We start from the raw sequence: 21,089 nt of genomic DNA on the forward strand, positions 1-21,089 counted from the left end.
CCATAACAACAAAATTCTTTCTTTTAGGTCATATTAGAAAAGAAAATTTGAGCATTTTATTACCAGATTGAAAGAATGAAATAATGTTTTTTTCTGTTAGATTTACTTACCCATATCATTGGACAAAATTTTATGTTTCTTTGTAATATTTTCAGGCACCTCCAGAATATTGATTTTTTTTACTGTTTATGATTAGACCAAACACTAGAACACAGTTACTAAACAATTCTCGGAGGATTTTTGTAGTGTTCTACATTATGAGTAATCTCACCTAAGCTCTTACGATAAAATCCATCTGACTACTCAAAAGGTTAAATGTTTATAAAAAGTTTGTATTTTGCTATGCTTGGCATAAGACTTAAGAGGCACTAAATGAATTGTTTTTCCTTCTCAGGTACAATTATAAGTGGATTATTTTTTGTGTTAGAAGTAATCTCATTCTCTAATCCATAGTTCTACTTATTTTTCATCAAAGGAAGTCACCCCAAGTAAAATATTGTTATAATGGAGAAATAAGATAAATTGAAATTCATCATTCATGTAAAGAAGAAAACAGACTAAACACATAGAGAAAAGCAAAAATTCTATGTGTAAACCTAAAAATAGCCCTCTTGAATGATGTTAATTATGTGGAGCTGCTTTCCTGTAATAAAAAAAATAAGGAAAAGAAAGTATAAAAGAGCAATATGTCAAATGTCTTGATATCAATGACTATAGTTGTCTCAGCATCTGCTATTGTCACTGTTATATTGCAAAAAAGCTAAGTTGTTAAATGACTAGTCATTTTCACTTTTTTATTCCATTCTGATAACCAGAGATCTATGCAAACTTATCCTCTCTTTTAAAAAGAAGGCAAAGCCCTGACAGGATAGCTCAGTTGCTTACAGCATTGGCCCAAAGTGCAGTTCGATCCCCAGGCAGGGCACATACAGGAACAGCTCAAAGTTCCTGTCTCTCTGTCTCCTTCCTCTCTTGCTGAAATCAATAATAATAAATAAATAAGTTTTTTTTTTAAAAAGGAAGGCCAACTAAGTGATAAAATTGTACCAGTCAGGGGAGTGTACACTCTTGAAAATAACTCTAGGTACAAGTATATACAGTCATAAGAATTAATTTAAATACAGACTAAATTATATACTTAGTGACAAGACTTTCATCTTGATATTGATGCTCTGAAACTGATGTGAACACCAACTGAAAATATCACAAAATTAACAGACTGACCTTTTTGTTTGTTTGTTGTTTTTTAGGTAATGAGCAATCTGCATTTACTTTGTATTTGTTACCATGACTTTGATGATGCTTTATGGTTAATTCATAAACTAGCTGCATTATTCTAAAGTGACTGTGTATATGGCACTGGCAACCCAAATAACTAAATTAATTATAAAATTTTATGTAGATAATACAAGCAGTCCCAGGGTTATATATGTAGGTTTGAAAATGTGTAAGTATTTTTATGCACAGAAAGGTAAAAATAAATACTATGTTTAAGACAAACATCTGACTACATTGCATTTAATAGGTAAATGTACCTGTTCCAACTTATATGCAAATTCAACTTAAGAACAATTCTACAGTCTGACCAGGCAGTGGCACAGTGGATGGAGCGTCAGACTGGGACGCAGAGTACCCAGGTTCGAAACCTCAAGGTTGCTGGCTTGAGAGCAGGATCATAGACATGACTCCATGGTTGCTGGTTTGAAGTCCATGTCGCTGGCTTGAGCAAGGGGTCTCTTGCTCTGCTGGAGAACCCCTCCATCAAGGCACATATTAACTAAGATGCTGCAACAAAGAATTGATGCTTCTCAACTCTCTCCCTTTTTATCTGCCTGTCCCTGTCTTTCTCCCTCTCTTACTAAAACAATAGAAAAAAAAAGTATCATCTGCTATTTTACCTATATTATTATCGCATGGAGCTAGAGTGAAAAGACCGGGGATAGTAGACATTCAATGAAAGTGGCTCATTAATCCCTTTCATTTCTAAAAGCTTCATCCATACTAGACTGAAGGGAAAAAAATCTTTTGAAACAGGTTCTGAACCTTTTCATCAGTCTAGTGACACTTCAACTCTTTTTTCAGAATAGTGCTTTTACAGAAGCACAATGTAACTATCAAAATATTTAAAAATATGTGATATAGTAATATATTCTTTTCTCTAGTAACATATTAAATAATAGAGAGAGTGGCAGGTCTATTATAGTTTTTCATGAGTAAAACATGTAAATTATGTTTTCAGATGTGTGTAACACATATAATAACAACTTCTATTAATGACAGTGATTGGTACTGTTAACACAGATTCATTGTTGTCTACATTTGTAATAGATAGTTTTAATACCTAATACCTAAAAATTCTAATTTTTAGGTAGTCATTAGTAAAAATAACATAATTTTTTATAAAAAGATACAGACACCCTAAATTCTTTTTTTTAAAGCTTTTATTATATATCTTTTTTATTTATTCATTTTTTAGAGAGGAGAGAAGGAGAGAGAGAAGGTGGGGAGAAGCAGGAAGCATCAACTCCCATGTGTGCCTTGACCAGGCAAGTCCACGATTTCAACCCGGCAACCTCAGTGTTTCAGGTCAACATTTTATCCACTGTGCCACCACAGGTCAGGCCAGACACCCTGGATTTTATTCAATTATCCCTTGATGGCCCTGTATACTAGGTTCAAATTTTGCATTAAACATTCAAGGGTGGAACTGAGAAGGTCATTATATTAATTCCTGTTGCAAAGAGTTCGTGTTCTGTTACACTGAAAACAATTAACAATGGTAAAATTCAGGAATAATTCTTTTTTAGTCAGAGAGAAATGGAGAGATAGAGGTGGGTGGGGGAACATTGATCTCTTCCTGTGTTTGCCCTGACCAGGGATCGAACTGGCAACCTCTGCTTTGGGACGATGCTCCAACCAAGCTATCTGGCCAGGGCGAATTCAGGAATGATTCTAATGGGAAAGAAAATAACATTATTAAATTAGTTAACATAATTAAGTGGATATAATGTGATATTTTTATGCCAAACAGTCGCTTTATGAATGGTTAAGAAATTGTTTGGTACATACATAAAATGGAATACCACTCAACCACAAGAAATGACGAAATATTGCATCTGTGACAACATGGATGGACTTGGAGAACATTATGCTAAGCGAAATAAGTAAATCAGAAAAAGCTAAGAACTGAATGTTTTCCCACATAGGTGGATATAAAACTAAGACTTGTGGGTATAGACAAAAGTGAAGTGGCTCCAGGAGAGGGGAGTGGAGGGGAGCAAACGGACAGATATGAGGTGCTGGACACTGATCTGACTTTGGGTGATGTGCACACAATGCAATGAATAGTTCATGTGCTGTGGAGATGTATAATTGAAACGTGTTCCTACAGACCAATGTCACCCCATTAAATTTAATTTCTAAATAAAAATTTTAAAATAATAAAAAATTTAAAAAGAAATAGTGTGTCAGTTGGAGTGAAGTATACCAGAGAAAATGTAAAGTGAATTGTATTTTGAGCAAAGCACTACAGATCTTTGGATTTCTTGGAGCTATGAGCTGCAGTTACAATATCTTGCTGTTTTGTACTTAGATAATAGTGCTGAGTATTTATAGGCTTCCTTATATAACTGTAGTTCTATCATTTTTCTTGTCAGAATAGTTTATTTTCTGTCCCTGCTCCTGTTTTCCTTGAATTTTAGTATTGGATTTACTGACTTTGCTCTGGCTCTACTTCTTTTTATAAAATCTTATTCCTCAAGTTCAATTTATTTTTAAGTTGGATACTTTATGTGTTTATTCTCTTTGGAGCTCTAAAAAGAATGTGTATTATTGACCAGATAAAGCTATTAAGGTAACTATTATGAAATTTATTTTTAGGTCCTTGATCACTTGAATGTCTTGTTGGGGTTTAAGATTGCTCAAAGTAGAGTGCGTAGTAACTTGGGAGAAGCGGTCTGTGGCTATTCTTTCTTATTTAGCACCTGCTCAGTCTGGAAGAGTTGCAAACTAGCATTCTCTTCTACCACCCACTGCAACTATTTAGGGGCCATCAATGGTTGGAGACTCCAAATTAAAAAAAGTCTTCTCTTAGATATCCATTTCCTTGACCAGCTTCAGTTTTTGGAAATATATTTTCCCTTATTTCAGTTTTTGTTCTTTATTTCTCAGATTATTCTGTTACATTTTTGCACCTTTGCAAATAACGTTCCTTTACCTGCCTTAAATTCTATCGTTAGGAATCTTAACGCTCTTTCCATTTTTTACTCTCTCCCTTAGCACTAACACTCAAATTTGCCACTTCACTCTTCTCATCTGATCCTTAAGTCTAAGTCTCTTTATTACCAGTGTTTTCCTGAGCTATCAACTGCCTTTCAATAACTAGCTGTACTACCCTATCAGGAATGTGCCAAATGCACCTGCCATTCAATATGTCTCTGCAGGAAGGACATTTGTTGTGACCCTGTCCTTCAGTGGAAGGAGATTGCTTTGAAGATGAAATTCAGAACATGTACATGGCTCTCTGTCCTATTGCAGCTGGAAGCCATCAAGTCCAAGTCTGCTGCTTTGACTGAAAACTGCAACAAGGGGCGTGCAACTAGGTGTCACTGACCAACTTATCTCCATGGAGGCCATAACATTTTATTGCAACCTTTGGGTTTTCAGGGAATCAGAAAAAAACTGTGTACATTTAGTACAAGGTCAGAAACCACTGATATGCTTTCCTTTCTTGTATTTGAGAAACACATTTATCTATGCTGTTCTGTGGAGGTGGATGAGATAAAAGCAGAAACTACTGTGGTTTGTGCCTCATATTACTGCATTATAAAACAGCCATTTCAGCCGCAGATGATATTCATATTCAAAATTTCACCTAAATATCCCACAATGCTCTGTATTGTGCAATGTAACAAAGTGCAGAGGATAACTGCTGGCCCAGAGGTTACTTTCACCATGTTCCCACTACAAAGTCCTAGGGTGACTTATTATCTAGTAGTTTCCTTATGAAGAGAATTTTATTTTTCTTTATTGTTCATATTGTATCTGGGTTATTTCCCCCTCTTTCTTTAAGGTTTAATAATGGAGTGATGATTGAAATGACTGAATTTTCAGTGTGAGAAAATGACAATATTTTTCAATCATTACGCTACAATTCTAAATTTTATGAGGGGAAATCAAGTTGTCCTATGTCGTCCCCGGACTCTCTTACTCTCTTTATCTCTGCATATTTTATCGTTTGTTTTTTTATCTTGAAATAGGAAATAGTAGGATGAGTTTTAGCCTGAAGAATAAATGTAAGACTAAATATTAATCCCTGAGCATTTGCAGTTTAGCACATAATGGGAATGAGATCATTTGAAAATCAAGAAGGTCTTACTAGATGTTTCAGTAATTATTTGCAATCAACTACAAAACTGTCAGGTAATGAGAATCTGATTCAATTTATTAGAAGTGGTAAGCAAGTCTTAGGGGATCTATTTGAGCATTTTGCTGATATTTTTTTTTCTGTCTTTCCTTTATAAGGTATCACTTTAAAGTCTAGCAGGTGAACTTTTAAAGTGTGATGTGTCTGTACAAAAGCATTGGGCCACATTTGTAATGATATACCTGGAGGCATCTGATTGAAGATGAAATTTCTGTGTCAGACACAGAAAATCTATTTTGGTTTTGTCATTGAGTCAATTTTTTGTGTGTTTATTGTTGCGAAGACTTCATCCTGCAGTAATGTTGGAATCATTTTGTCCCTTGAGGGCTATTGATTAAATGGCATACTATTCTGTTTGTTCATTTTTTTAAGAACATATCTTTTTTAAAAAATGTGAGAAATTAAGTAACAATAATTATCTATCCTCAAATATTTATAGTTATGATTATTTCCATTTATATCTGTATATATTTAGGGGAAATTTTTAAATATTATGAATCTTGAATTTAACATTATACAGTTAATCCTAATTGTAAGTCATTCACCAATCTGTAGTCTATTTCTCTATTTTATATTATGTTCACAAAAAGTGAAGAAAGAGGTAAAGAGTTCTTCTCCTATCCTCTTGTGTCCTGGATTCATTCCTATTTCTCATTTAAGGAAAATAATCTTAAATTTACATTAGACAATGTTCTCAAAGACAAAAATTGTGGAAGTATGTCATTTTAAATTTATAAAACACAGATATTTTTATCTGAAATGAAAATAGAAGGATTAGAGTTAATGATTACTTTTCTTTGTTTCTCTTTGATTTCATGAAATATTTTCAAAAGTTAGAGCCTATTTTGGTGTTTTAAAAGTTGCTGTGGTTGCAGATCAAGATAATTTATGAAATAGATTTTTAAGATATAAATATTCCTTGCCATTGACTAGTCTTTTTTAAATGTATATTTATATTTATTGTGAAATGATCACCACAATTAGCCTAGTAGCATCCAACACCAAACAGTTTACTGACTGGTCTTGACTCCACATTGTCAAAACCTAAAAGGTAAATGATTATCCTAAAAACTCTATCACACATGAGAATTACACAGCAATAAAATTCATCCACTAAATATTAAGATTTCATGGACTAACAATTTGTTTATGCTTGAGCATATCATCCTTCTCATAAAATTCTCATCTCTACCACCTTTCCTGTTTTTATTTGGTACCTACTATACATTCTTCTGGTCTCAGCAGAAATGCCACTTTCTTAAATCTCCCAAACAGAAGAGGTACCTCTGTCACGACTTCCTTTTCTTTTCATTCATGGCACTCATCATGTTTTATAATTAAATATTAAGTCAGTCCTATTTTTCTCTCCCACTCATCTTTATATTCCATACAGCAGGAGCTGAGTTTATTTAATAATCAATGTTGCTCCAGCTGTAGAAGGTGGCTACTCTTTGATATAATTTCGTGAATGAATTAATTCATTCATATTTGGTCTCAAACCCCCTATGTAATCATGTTAAGAAAAAAATCAATAAATATTTGCAGCTAATTTATTTTATTGCATAATTGAATACATTCACAAACCGAACTTATCCAATTTTTATATTAAATTTATGTGTGTAGTAATTCTCAATTTTACTCTCTTATAAATATTTGTTATTTTATTTTTCAAACTTTTTGTTTTATATGAGAATTTCATCATATTTTGCTTTGAATCTATATCATACCTGGATATAGAAGAGTACAAATTCAATGGCTTGTAATATAGAACTATATATAATCTTTGACCACCTATATAGGGTAAGAAAATACTGAAATTGTTTCACAAGTTAATTTTTCTTCATCATCCACTAAAAGACTCGATCAGATAACAGTGGCAGCTTACAATAATTACAAATACAAAGACGTAGATAAAAAAAAGTTGGTCTTTGTGATTCAGAAGTTATGTTATGATGTCATATTTTTAAAAAGCCAAAACAATTCTTATGTCTTATAATGGTTTTTGGTTGGATTAACAATATTTCTTTATTGAAAATTATATTAATACCACAGGATTGCCTAAAGTTATGTACTTATAAAACACAGTATACAGGCATTAGAGCTGATTTCTACACAAGGTGTTTTCAAGTACAGAGTCAGTTGCTAAAGATAGGAAAGTTATTTGAGTATATAATAAAATTCTTTTTTTTTGTGGCAGAGAGAGAGAGAGTCAGAGAGAGGGACAGATAGGGACAGAAAGACAGGAAGGGAGAGAGATGAGAAACATCAATTCTTCATTGCAGTTCCTTAGTTGTCCATTGATTGATTTCTCATATGTGCCTTCACCGGCGGGCTACAGCAGACTGAGTGACCCTTTCCTTGAGCCAGCGACCTTGGGCTCAAGCTGGTGAGCCTTGCTCAAATCCAATGACCCCTTGCTCAAGCTGGCAACCTTGGGATCTCAAACCGGGTCCTCCACGTCCCAGTCTGATGCTCTATCCACTGCACCACCAGCTGGTCAGGCTATAATAAAATTCTTATATTACACAAATTTATAACAAAATAAAAGGTTAGATATGTTAACACTGGCTTTTCAAATAACTCTTGTGACTATTTTTTATTTATGCAATTATTTATTAATTTACATTTGTTGATCTATGTATTTTCCTAAGTACTTTATATATGCTATTAATTTTAATCTGCCCATCAATGTAAAGCAAATGGTATTATTATTTCCACTTACAGATAAGCAATCTGAGGCTCAGAAGGGCAACTAATTTGTTCAGACATATAGTTTCAAAGAGGAAATGAGCAGAGTTTACATCCAGTTCTATTTGTACGCCAAGCCTATGCTCTTTCCTCCTACTGTCAAGTACAAGTGTTCTTAAAGTTTACAGTGTAATCAAGTGTTCCTTTCACCCTATGACATCCAGGCTCATCATCCAGCTGCAGTGGCTGGACTGCAGGCCAGTTTCTGTAGTTTACTCACCACGTGAAGCTATGCAAATCATTTCATTACTCGGTAGCACAGTTTTCTCTGTTAAATAGAGCCAGTGATAAATGAACCTACTACAAAGAGTGTTAAGAGGATTAAATGAATTAATGTTTAAAATATTTAGGATAGTGCTTGGCACATGGTAAGTTAAAAAGTTTAAATTGACATCAACATTATCAAATGATGATTAGTTGGTGGCAAAGTATCAAGGTATAGATGAGTGTTTGTAGTTATTTAAAATTTGTCTTTACAAAAATAGTTATTGTGCGGAACATAGAAAAATACCAATCACATAATTTATTTATCTCTAAAATGCTGTAGCAATTTTCACTAAGCTTGCACTTACACAAGTGTACTTGGCAGGGCACACTGACATCTAAAGAACACATACATTTATACAGCATATGTTGTACATGCTTGTGTATTTGTAAGTATCAGCTCACTTATAATGAAGGCTTAGGAGTTACAGCTCTTCACCTGACCAGGCAGTGGCACAGTGGATAGAGCATCGGACTAGGATGCGGAGGGACCCAGGTTCGAGGCCCCGAGGTTGTCAGCTTGAGCGCGGGCTCATCTGGTTTGAGCAAAAGCTCACCAGCTTGATTGAGCCCAAGGTCACTGGCTCGAGCAAGGGGTTACTTGGTCTGCTGAAGGCCCACGGTCAAGGCATATATGAGAAAGCAATCAATGAACAACTAAGGTGTTACAACGTGCAACGAAAAACTAATGATTGATGCTTCTTGTCTCTTCGTTCCTGTCTGTTTCTGTCTCTGTAAAAAAAATAAAAAAGAGTTACAGCTCTTCAACAGATGAAGGTAGAAAATTATTTATAGTTTTCAAAATATAGTCACATGTATCATCATCTTTTGTCCTTATAACTTTATAGACAGAATTCTTGAAGAAGGTATAGAAGCATCTAAATAAAACCTCATTTTATTAAAAGTTTAAAAATCTGGATAATTTTTGATGTTTAGAAACATAAGTTTTTTTCTTAGCTGAAGATTTAGTTTTCATTTTTTACTAAAACCCATTAAAATCATTCAAGTCATAATACTTTTTGGCATAATAATTTGGGGATGTTGCATTATGAGAGCTCCCTTAATTTCCATAAGTAACAATAGCAATGGAAATGAATTTGAGTGCCATTTCTGAAATTTAATCATGTCACATTTAAACACCCTGGAGGGAACTGTAGATGGCTACTGTGAGCTAGATAGTCCAATAAATGAAAACAATCTTAGTTATTTTAGATTAGTTAACTAAAGTGCTATCAATTTCCACTCTACTTACTTTGCTTTAAACATCATGTTCTGTTAAATACACATGGCAAAGCATAGCTGTTCTCATGAGAATAAGTTTACATTCCAGTTAATCATCATTTTCCTTTCAAGCTGTTTATGAAAATAGCTGTCTGAGCATTAGAGTGTATATCATTTAAAAGTAAGAAGAAAATATAAATTAAAAATTTAATTAGAAAAATTGCTGTAATACTGTAATAAAGACTGTGGAGCATTTAAATGATTTTTACATTTAATCAAAAGTAACTTTAATAAAAATAAAACTTAACCAAACCTAATTGAATTCCCGATAGCAAACAAATAAAAAATAAAACAAAAAAAATAACTGAGATTTGCCAACGACAATGGTAAGTTGTATGAACTTTATCTAGATATCTAAACTGAAATTTTTTAAGTGAAAATATTATTGTCTTCACTCACCTATAAACATAATTAGTAAATAATTAGTGCAAAAATTATAGGTATACTTTTAACAAGTATCAAAACATTTTTAATATCATTTGATATAATCATATTATTGTTAAAAATGTTAAATAAATGATTTACATCCACATAATATTATTGCCACATAATTGGGCATCATGTTATAATAGATAGGGTTAGATATAAATTTATTCCTTATGAAGTAAAGTGCTTAATATCTACATTAATTAAAGACATTAATTATACTAAAATTCACAAATATTTTTACATAATATTTATTAAAGTAGCATCTCAACATAAACATCTTGTATTCACATATCTATTGATTTAATTGATATGGATGAGAAATAAGTTATCTAAGACCAATTATGAAGATTTTTGCATGCAGAATTGGCATTAAAAAAGGAACAGGATCTCTTCCTGCCTCTCATTATAAATCCATCTCTATAACCCCATTGCAAAATAGAATCATAACAGGTTTTATTAAGTCAAAGAAAAGCAATTCAACTTGCAATACTACTTAGTGAGTACCAACTAAAATAATAGATTACATTTTATTATTCTGGCAAAAGAAGCTTTATAATGCTGCTTAAAAATAGAAAAATAACTTGATAATAGTTGAAGACATTGAGAAATCAGATATCAATCCTATACCTAAGAAACTCAAATGCTAGGTTCATTCATTCATTTAGCAAATATTTATTGAGCACTTACTGTTTGTCAGTTCCATTTAGGCAATTGTGATTAGAACAGCCAAATCTCTTCTGCATGGAGTACATACTCCATTGGAGAATTAGTCAATCAATAAACAATATTAAAAGTAAAAATATATGTTCGTGATTCGTGTGAAGGAGAAAAACTGTAGCAGAGAAGGATGCAGGTGGAGATGTCAGGGAAAACCTCACTGAAGAAGTGTTTTTTATGCAAGGACCTGAAGGAGATTTGGGAGTATCTATAGCAGATACTGTGGAAGACAGGAGGGAGAAAAAGAACTGCTCCAGGGCAAGACTGTGCTAGCTATGTGCTAAGTGTGTACTAGGTGTGTGCCAGAGCCCAGCAGTGCATGCGAAAGTCAGAGTCCTAGGAGAGGAGGTCAGAGAGGGAGTGAGTAGGGTGGAAGGACAGACAGGTCCTGCAGGGCCCCGCAGACAGGACTGTAATTTTCGCTGTCTGAAATCAGGAGCCAATAGAAGATCCTGGGCTGCAAGGTGATGCACTCTGACTTTTGTTTTCACAGGTTCCCTCTGGCACCTGAGCTAAGATGAGCCTGTGGAAGAACCACAGGCAGACAGAAGGAGTGACTTCTCTTAAGTAAAATTGTCTAGCAAGACTTTCAAGCCTGTAAAATATTCTCTCTGGGGTGAGTGTGTGTGTGTGTGTGTGTGTGTGTGTGTGTGTGTATGCGCACACGCGCATGTTGGAGCTTTGGGGAGCCTTGTGGTTAGCATGGAGCCCTGGTTTATTAGCTCTCATCTCCCTCCCATCTCTCTCCTTTGTCTTTTCTTTTTCTTTTCTTTTCTTTTTTTTTTTTTTTTTTGTATTTTTTCTGAAGCTGGAAACAGGGAGAGACAGTCAGACAGACTCCTGCATGCGCCCGACCGGGATCCACCCGGCACGCCCACCAGGGGCGATGCTCTGCCCACCAGGGGGCGATGCTCTGCCCACCAGGAGGCGATGCTCTGCCCCTCCGGGAGGTCGCTCTTTTGCGACCAGAGCCACTCTAGCGCCTGGGGCAGAGGCCAAGGAGCCATCCCCAGCGCCTGGGCCATCATTTTTGCTCCAATGGAGCCTTGGCTGAGGGAGGGGAAGAGAGAGACAGAGAGGAAGGAGGGGGTGGGGGTGGAGAAGCAAATGGGCGCCTCTCCTATGTGCCCTGGCCGGGAACCGAACCCGGGTCCCCCGCACGCCAGGCCGACGCTCTACCGCTGAGCCAACAGGCCAGGGCCACCTTTGTCTTTTCTATATATAGTCTTACTAAAGATTGCCAGCTAGGCTCTGCTGCTCTGTATACCTCATCCTTTTCAGTTTATATCTCTGTTTGTTTCTGCCATTCATCTTCACACTTGTGAAATGAGAGGAGTTAGAGATACAATGTAAGAAGCAGCCCAGAGAGATGTGTGGTCAGTCCAGCATTTTCTTCACATATCCCGTGCTCTCATTAAATTGTCATTTGATATCATTATTCTTTTAGATCATAAAAGTACTATGTCTTTTTTAAAAAAAATAAAATAAAGTATTTCCTGGCCGGGTGGCTCAATTTTTTAGAGCAGTGGTTCTCAAACTTTTTTAAGTCAGGGAGCATTTAAAATCTTACAAATAATTGTAGGCACGCTGTATACAATGTTCTGAGAAATACGTTATAATAATTAAGTCAAATATTAAAGAAAAAAATATAAAGTCCAAGCATGCTCTTATGGTAATTAAATGAAATAAATACTTCAAAATTAAATTTATTCTGACATTAAAAACATTTTATGTTACATTTTTTGATTTATGTTTTTTAGAATTCATAAAAAAGAGGGGTTAAAAATTAAAAAATGACAAAAAATTATCTTTTTATATATATAGTATATAGATACATTCTTAGTAAGATTTGGTAAATTCGGCAGGTCCTGGCACAAATGTGTTAAGTTTTTTCATTCTTATGTTTATGAGAAACATGATCCTGATGTGTCCTAGCAATTTCTTCAATGTATGGGTATATATTTGAAAGGCAAACTCTCATTTTCTCGTCAATACATTGAAGAATTCCTCTCTTTTTACTCTTAATTGTATTGAGAGTAGAAAATCCTAATTCACATAAATAGGATGTTGAAAATTGTAGTAAAATGTTCAAAGCTTTTTTAGGTATTGCCACATATTCTTCTTTTATAGAAACCCAAAAGGCTTCAAGAGACAATTGCTTATGTTTAATCATCAATCCAAAACCCCCACCATACATATCATCTTAACTTCACACCAAACAAAGGATAGAAGAAACTCTCCTCCAGTCTTTCCGGGGACCATGGGGGGTAGTGTAAACAATCCAGCACCAGAGCTTAACAGCCTTTTGCAACCTAATCAGGCAAGTTAGGTGGGGGGTTGGGCAGACTGTCAATTTACAGCCAATTCCCCACACCTCTGTCCCCCAAAAATCTAAACTCCAAAAACCCTGTTGGTGTTTTGGTCTGCAACAGGCACATATTTCTCTGGAATACCATAGGGCACACCTGGAAATCTTCTAGGGTGCACCAGTACACGCTGGCGCACACTTTGAGAACTACTGGGTTAGAGTATTGTTGGATATACCAATGTTGTAGGTTTGATACCTGGTCAGGGCACATACAAGAATCAACCAATGGCCTGACCAGGCGGTGGCGCAGTGGATAGAGTGTCGGACTGGGATGCAGAGGACACAGTTTCGAGACCCCGAGGTCACCAGCTTGAGCACGGGTTCATCTGGTTTGAGCAAAAAAGTCCACCAGCTTGAACCCAAGGTTGCTGGCTCCAACAAGGGGCTACTTGGTCTGCTGAAGACCCGCAGTCAAGGCACATATGAGAAAGCAATCAATGAACAACTAAGGTGTTGCCACTCGCAATGAAAAACTAATGATTGATGCTTCTCATCTCTCTCCGTTCCTGTCGGTCTGTCCCTGTCTATCCCTCTCTCTGACTCACTCTCTGTATCTGTAAAAAAAAAAAAAAAAAAAAAAAAAAATCAACCAATGAATGTATAAAGTGGAAAAACAACTTGATCTTTCATTCTCTCTCTCAAATCAATAAATAAAAAATTTAAAAAATCAAAATATTTAGAAAAATAATGAAGACCCAACTATAATATAATAAACATTAAACTACTTCCTTTGTGGGAAGGTTTTGTTCATGTTCTTGCTGGTTTTCTTTGCCTGTTGTATTTATTTAATTTTATTGAGCTGAAGCATGTAATAAATTAAGGATAAGTAATATTTGCTTTATATGATCAACATAACTATTTCCCCAGTTTATTGTTTTATAGTTTACCATTATTACACAGATATTGTAGTGTTCAAGTCATTTGTATCCCTTTGCAATATATGTAATTATCTATTATTTTGGAGGGTGTTGAGAAAGATTCCATTTTAAAATATACCAGAACTTCATTAACCCATTAGTAGAAATAAGAGAGAAGTGGGACAAGTAAAGCAAATGTGAGTGTAGGAGCCAAAGAGTAGACTGAGGCAGTTTCGATCTGAACACAATGATAACAGCATTTCAGTGCAGGCAAGCCCTGACCCACCATGTAGTTAGTCCCTATCATTCTCCCTTCTCTTTCCTTCCTTCAATATCTGCCAAAACAAATGGCTTCCCTACCATTACTACAGGATAAACCCACCCAATGGTATCCCTGTGAAACATTATCCAAAAGTTTATCAATCCTACTAAAGAGTGGAAGCCAGCCCAACCTGTGATGGTGCAGGTGATAAAGCATTGACCTGTAGTGCTGAGGTTGTCAATTCAAAACCCCAGGCTTGCCTCCTCAAGGCACATGACAGACACAGCTACTAGAAGTTGGTGTTTCCCATTCCTCCTGCCTCTCTTTCTGTCCCTCTCTCTCCTCTCTAATATCAATAAATAAAATCTTAAATTAAAAAAAAAAGAATGGAAGGCAGTACACTGAATATAAACTATATGTATAATGCCAACTCTAAAGATTGTACCTTTGATCAGGTTAGGGCCAGCACTACCTGGGGCCCACAGGTGTTGCTATGTGCCCTGTCATGAATGAATGCTCTGAGTATTCAATGTGCAGAAATAAATCATCATTATGGCAGAATATACTTTCTTACTCTCAATTTTTAAAATTCTATAAAGCCACAGAAAAACGCAGAACCATATCCCCAGAAACCCAGGCAATAGCAAGAATAAGAATCTTAATTTATTAAAAACACTAACCAGCCTGCCATAAGTATTCTCTTTGTTGGAACACAGAGGATGATCAGAGGAAGTGGTAGGGTCAGAGCATATGATAGGGTAAGGAAAATACCTTATTATAACAGTCATTTTCAATGAGAAGTCAGCATTTAGTAAAAAATATTATATAAATACTGCCTGACCTGTAGTGGCGCAATGGATAAAGTGCCGACCTAGAATGCTGAGGTCACTGGTTCAAAACCGGGTTCTTTCCTGGTCAAGGAACATATGGGAGTTGATGTTTCCTGCTCCTCTCCCCTTCTCTCTCCCTTCTCTCTCTCTCTCTTTCCTCTCTAAAGTGAATAACTAAAATCTTAAAATAATATATAAATATAAAACCAAGTCAAAGAAAAACAAGGAATTTCATTAAACACAATATCAAAAACTGATTGAAAGACAATAGGCACAAACTGAGGACAATTAAATTCAAAGTCTATTTCAACATAGCCTTCCATAATCCATCAGGTTTTTTATCTTAAGGGTATTTTCAGATGTGGTGAGTTCAGCAAAAGTCTCTGATGGGAGGATGAACAGGCTTTAGCTATTGGTTTCAATGTCTACTTCACAGCCAGGTCTCCTTTTATTTTTAACATAGAGGCAAGCAACTGGCTGTCTAGTTGCTCCCTGGTCAGTATGAGGAACAAGGACATATAGATAACACCAAGTCCTAGGTCTCCTCTACTATGGCAGAGGATTGTTTACAACCACAGACGTCACTTCTTAAGGTCACTCAAAAGCTAGGGTTTGAGCACCTCAAGAGGCACTCACCCTTAGATAGGATTCTCATGACATGTCCCCTAGACAGTTCTCCTGAAAGTCTCATTCTCTTCTCACTCCCTGAGCAGGCCCCCTATTGGTCAGAGCTGGCCTTGCCATGTGTAGACATGGTCTTATCCAGACATTGCTTTAAGCTCTGCCAATGTTCTAGTTCTGCCTGGAAGTCCTTTATTCTGGCACTAGGTCTCTGATTTTGCTGCATGAAAGTCAAGTAGACATTTCCATCAGCTTTTTATTCTTCATCATATTACTTAAGTGTTTCTTTTCAGATACCTTAGAAGGATTGTTGACTGGGCAGCCATCTTTAAGACATGAATCAGAGTAAAAAGGGTGCAAGAGCTGTGCCTGGTCAAAAGCCAATTGAACTCAAATTTAATTTAACTTAATGGGTAGTCAGTTAAATGTTTTGTAGGATGGTTGCTAGGTTACTTGACTGGGTGGCTATTTTTCTGTCGTCAACCTTTTACTCAGCTGCCCTTTCTTTCCATCCCTCAGTGCCTGCAGCTTCTTTTCAATTCATTAGCAATGTCCTCCAATAATTCTCTTTTAAAATATTTTATTTTTATTTATTTATTTTTGTGATAGAGACAGAGAGAGTCAGAGAGTGAGACAGACAGGAACAGACAGACAGGAAGGGAGAGAGATTAGAAGCATCAATTCTTCATTGCGGCACCTTACTTGTTCATTGATTGCTTTATCATATGTGCCTTGACCGTGAGGCTACAGCAGACTGAGTGACCCCTTGCTCGAGCCAGTGACCTTGGGCTCAAGCTGGTGAGCTTTGCTCAAACCAGATAAGCCCACGCTCAAGCTGGCAACCTTGGGGTCTCGAACCTGGGTCCTCTGCATCCCAGTCCGATGCTCTATTCACTGTGCCATCACCTGGTCAGGCTCCAATAATTCTTAAGGTTAAAAAAATTTTCCCCAACCCAAGGTATCTTTGATATTAGAAATTTTATTGTTTTTGGAAATGACTAGGTTAATGAGCATTCCTGGATCATTATTTTGTTTATATATATATAACTCAAAGGAACTCTTAATTTTCCCTTTTTATGTTATAAATTACCATTGTCAAAGGGGAGGAAGAGAAGGAAAATGAGAAATAGAGTTGTTACTATGGCTAGAGAGGAAGGAGTGTGTATGAGTGTGTGTGTATGTGTGTAAGTATGTGTGTGGGTGTGAGTATGTATAAGAGAGAGATGTAGGGTTCTTTTGTGTTGATCTTGTTCAACTCTATATGAAGAGATATCTCAATGTAGAGGGAAATAATCTGAACTGAGAATCATAGGACTCAATTTTAGATTTTTTCTAGCCCTGCTTCTGTCACCAACTATTAGAGTTGGGTAAGCCACATAGCCTAGATGTCTCAGTTTCGGCATCTGAATTCTAATCTGAATTTGCCTTCTGAATTTCTATAATGTTGTGATGCTCTAATAGCATAATGTACATCAAAACAGCAGCATTATCAAACACATATAATTGCCCAACTATCATTACTATTCTCATTAGTATACATTTGTGCCCAATTCTGGCCTCATCCCATGGACTCCAACCCTGTTACTATATTTTCCTAGTATTTTGTTTGTTTTGGAAAGAGAGGTGCTTTGTGCTTCTTTGTTTAATGCGGTAAATAGATTATTGTTCTAACATTTGTTCCATAATCTCAAGACTGCCTTAGGCTAAGAAGAAAAACTGTGTGTCAAATTGCTACTAATGGGTTTGCCAACTCAGCATGAATTCTCCCTTATTTTTACCTTTTATTTTTTGATAGAGGCTATCTGGCTATGTTATGCTGAATGTATTGTCTCTGAATATTTACTCTGGTGAAAATTTAGGTCATACACATACTCAAAAGCCATAATTGCGAGTTATGAAAGAAATGAACTTGGGATCTGGGGAACTGTGGCACTATGTTCAGACCACAAGGTGACCACTCCTGTGCCCATCATGCACCGAGACCTATCCTGGAGAATCTATATACATTAACAACATTAAAACTACAAATGTTAAATGTGCTATTTCAATAAATTTTGAAGTCTGGAAGTAAACTACATTGATGTCAGCTCAAATTCAATTACAAATGCAGGCTATGCAAATTAAACTTTATATGTACATTTATATGAATACTTACTGTATTGACAGTTTCTTCCCATGAATTCACCTGGGCACTCACAGGAGTAGTTAGCAACAAGGTCTGTACATATTCCACCATTTTTGCAAGGCTCGGTTTCACATTCATTTATATCTGAGGAAAGCAAAAAGAACATAGAAAATGAATTTTTGGTGAAAATGATTAGTTATGGAATGGTTTGGGCATTACAAATAAAGTCTAAGTATGCAATTATATTTTGTGTGTCTTAATCTTGAGTCAATAATACAAATGCTGCTTCAATTTATTAACAATTAAATTAAATCAAATACAAATGGAATTGAAACTCTAAATCGGAGACCAACAAACTGAACTACTCTCTGATCAGAAAATATGAATAGTGTGGGGAAATAATCCGTGTATTCTCAGAATCAAATCAAACAACTTAACCGTGATGTATTGGAATCACTTACAAGATCTTGAAACCTCCCCAGCAGCAACAACTGCCAATTAACACTGTTTCATTTTATTTTAATTCATTAAAATTCAAACAGACAGAGATGTTTTAGTTTCTAAGTAGTTTGCCTTTGATGAATGCAATGAGAAGCAAATTAGAGTTAAAAGCGAAAGCTCATTACATGCAAAGTATTATAAATGTAAATGATGATCACTTCCTAATCTCATTCAAGGGTTTCTAAAGTTAGGATGACTAAAGGGACTTACCCTTTGATAAATTATTATTATACCTGATGGAAAATTATTGGTAATATAAAACATTCAGCAAATTATTTTAAGTTCTATGCTAATTTTGGACAACAGAGATAACAAGTATGATTTTAAGTGAAAAAGAGATAATGTCTAACTTAGTCCAATATCAGTCACTAATATTTACAAATTATTCTAAGCACAGCCCCACACTGGGTTCCGTGTCAGCTAGTGAAATAGCAGGAGGACACACACTGCTCCCAACGCTTCTCTTCTTATCGTCCATTCCAAAGAACTCCCTCTCTGTCTTTCTCCCACAACTCTGTTTTCATTCAACCTTCTTATACAACTAAACGATGTTACTTAGGAATTGTTTTGACACACATCTTTCACCTTTTCACCTGGTCAGCCTGTTCTTTATAGCTCTGCAAATGATACATACTGTCTTCTGGGCATTAGTACCCCAAAAATGCTTCCTGATATTTCTAACATAAAATTAGAAATAGTGGTTCAGACAATATAATATTTTTAGTATTTCAGATGTGTGTCCTGCCTTCTGATACACTACAATGTATCAAATGGTATTTCTGAAGTCATGGGTTTTCATAGTTCTTAAAGCAATATATATGGTCATTAAATTACCCCCTCAAGACCAAACAAGGGCAAAATACTACAAAAATCTCTATTTTGCCCTTTCTTTTATCTTTTTCTTCCAAATAGTATCTCCTCCTGGAAGTAAGGCTGTCCATCTTTCATTCTCAGTTTACAGTAGAAATTTTGGTCTAAGTTTTCTTAGGCAGATGATGACTTTCTCTGAAAAAGCTATCCTTTTTGTATCTGGCTGACTGTCACAACATAAGAATAAAATAATTCATGATATTGTTTAGAAAAAACTGAAATAATTTGAGTATGTTATTATATCAAATAGTAGAATAAAACCAGAATCTGATAGTCTCTAAAAGTAGCTATGCACTAGAAAATATGACTCCCAAATATTTAACACTAAAACTTTCCAGAAGTAAAGAAAAAAAAGAAAGAAGTCATTTATTTTCTTATCTGATGTAATATTTAGCTTCCTTTAGTCATATCAAAATTTCACTTAGTCTTTATATTGAACTAACACAAAATATTTTCATTAGATTTTAAAAGTGGCACAAGAGTCGCTGTGCTGTTTACTTTTCTGCAACTCTGGAACATGCTTAATATGTCTTTCCCTTTATTATATCTACTAAAATCGGTTTTAGATGAGAATATGTCAAAGGCTGATAAGTTAAACCTTTGTTTCTTAGAGAGTGCATTGCCTTATTTTGTAAGTTAGTCATAAAAAGATATTCTTTTATACACTGATACAGGAGAAACTGAGTATTGATGTCTGAAGATCACAAGGAAATATAATTTGATCTGGGACATGAAGGAAATATTCAATTAGGATTAATAAGGACAGGATGAAAATGGTGGTATATTTCCAAGCAGGAAACCAGAATGAGTCACAACTTTGAAGAGAAGTGTTCATGGTATGAAGGTGCAGGAATAACCCAGCTTGTCTAGAGCAAAGAATGGGAAGAGGAGTGCTAGCGCCCACATCTGAGATGTAGATAAGGAACAGATTACGAAGAACCTTTCGAGACTGCTAAGGGGGCTGCCCTTTATCTTTTAGCATTCAAGTCCTGGAACTGGCCGGGGTTCCAGGGTACTCTCTGCATCCTTGTACTTTAGAAAGATGTAGCAGAACCATATGTGGGATAGGCTTAAAAAATGAGTAAAGGAAGGACAGAGAGTCGCACAAGATTTGATGTTAATAGGTATAACATATATTTTAATTTTTAGGTAAGAGGCTCTAAGCATTTTCCCATTTAAAGACTGAGCCTACCTCATGAGTAAAATCAAATCTAGCCTTTGCTGCTTTGAAATGTCAATAGTAAGAAGTTTCTTCATTCATGATGTGAAAAAATCAAGAGTTAAAACATATCCATTTAGCAAATGAGGACACCTTTCTTAGCATCCTTGCATCTTCCAAGCCTTTACACCAGGGGTAATTAACCGTTTTATACCTACGCCCACTTTTGTATCTCTGTTAGTACTAACATTTTCTAACCGCCCACTGGTTTCACAGTAATGGTGATTTATAAATTAGGAAAGTTTACTTTATAAAATTTATAAAGCAGAGATACAGCAAGTTAAAGCATATAATAATAATTACTTACCAAGTACTTTATGTTGGATTTTTGCTTAGTTTGGCAGAATAAATCTTTATGAAACAACTTACTATAGTTAAATCTATCATTTTATTTATACTTTGGTTGCTCCGCTACTGCCCAACATGAAAGCTGAAATGCCCACTAGTGGGCGGTAGGGACCAGGTTGACTACCTCTGCTTTACACAATAAATTGTATTTACATATGGTAATGTGAATCTAATAGAGATTAATCAACCTTTAAACCTTCTGTTTGTTCTTCAAGACAGATCTA

At 35.4% G+C, this 21,089-nt stretch overlaps 1 protein-coding gene across 2 annotated transcripts in view; it reads right to left on the reverse strand.

Moving 5' to 3' along the window:
- Positions 1-21,089, reverse strand: part of EDIL3 (EGF like repeats and discoidin domains 3) — a 537,490-nt gene that overhangs the window by 208,331 nt on the left and 308,070 nt on the right. For both annotated transcript variants that reach the window (XM_066381791.1, XM_066381790.1), the window contains one exon: positions 17,958-18,071. In XM_066381791.1, coding sequence (XP_066237888.1) covers positions 17,958-18,071 — 114 coding nt within the window. The remainder of the gene's footprint in view (positions 1-17,957; positions 18,072-21,089) is intronic.

This window comes from Saccopteryx leptura, chromosome 4 (assembly GCF_036850995.1).
Source record: "Saccopteryx leptura isolate mSacLep1 chromosome 4, mSacLep1_pri_phased_curated, whole genome shotgun sequence".
Classification (NCBI taxonomy): domain Eukaryota; kingdom Metazoa; phylum Chordata; class Mammalia; order Chiroptera; family Emballonuridae; genus Saccopteryx; species Saccopteryx leptura.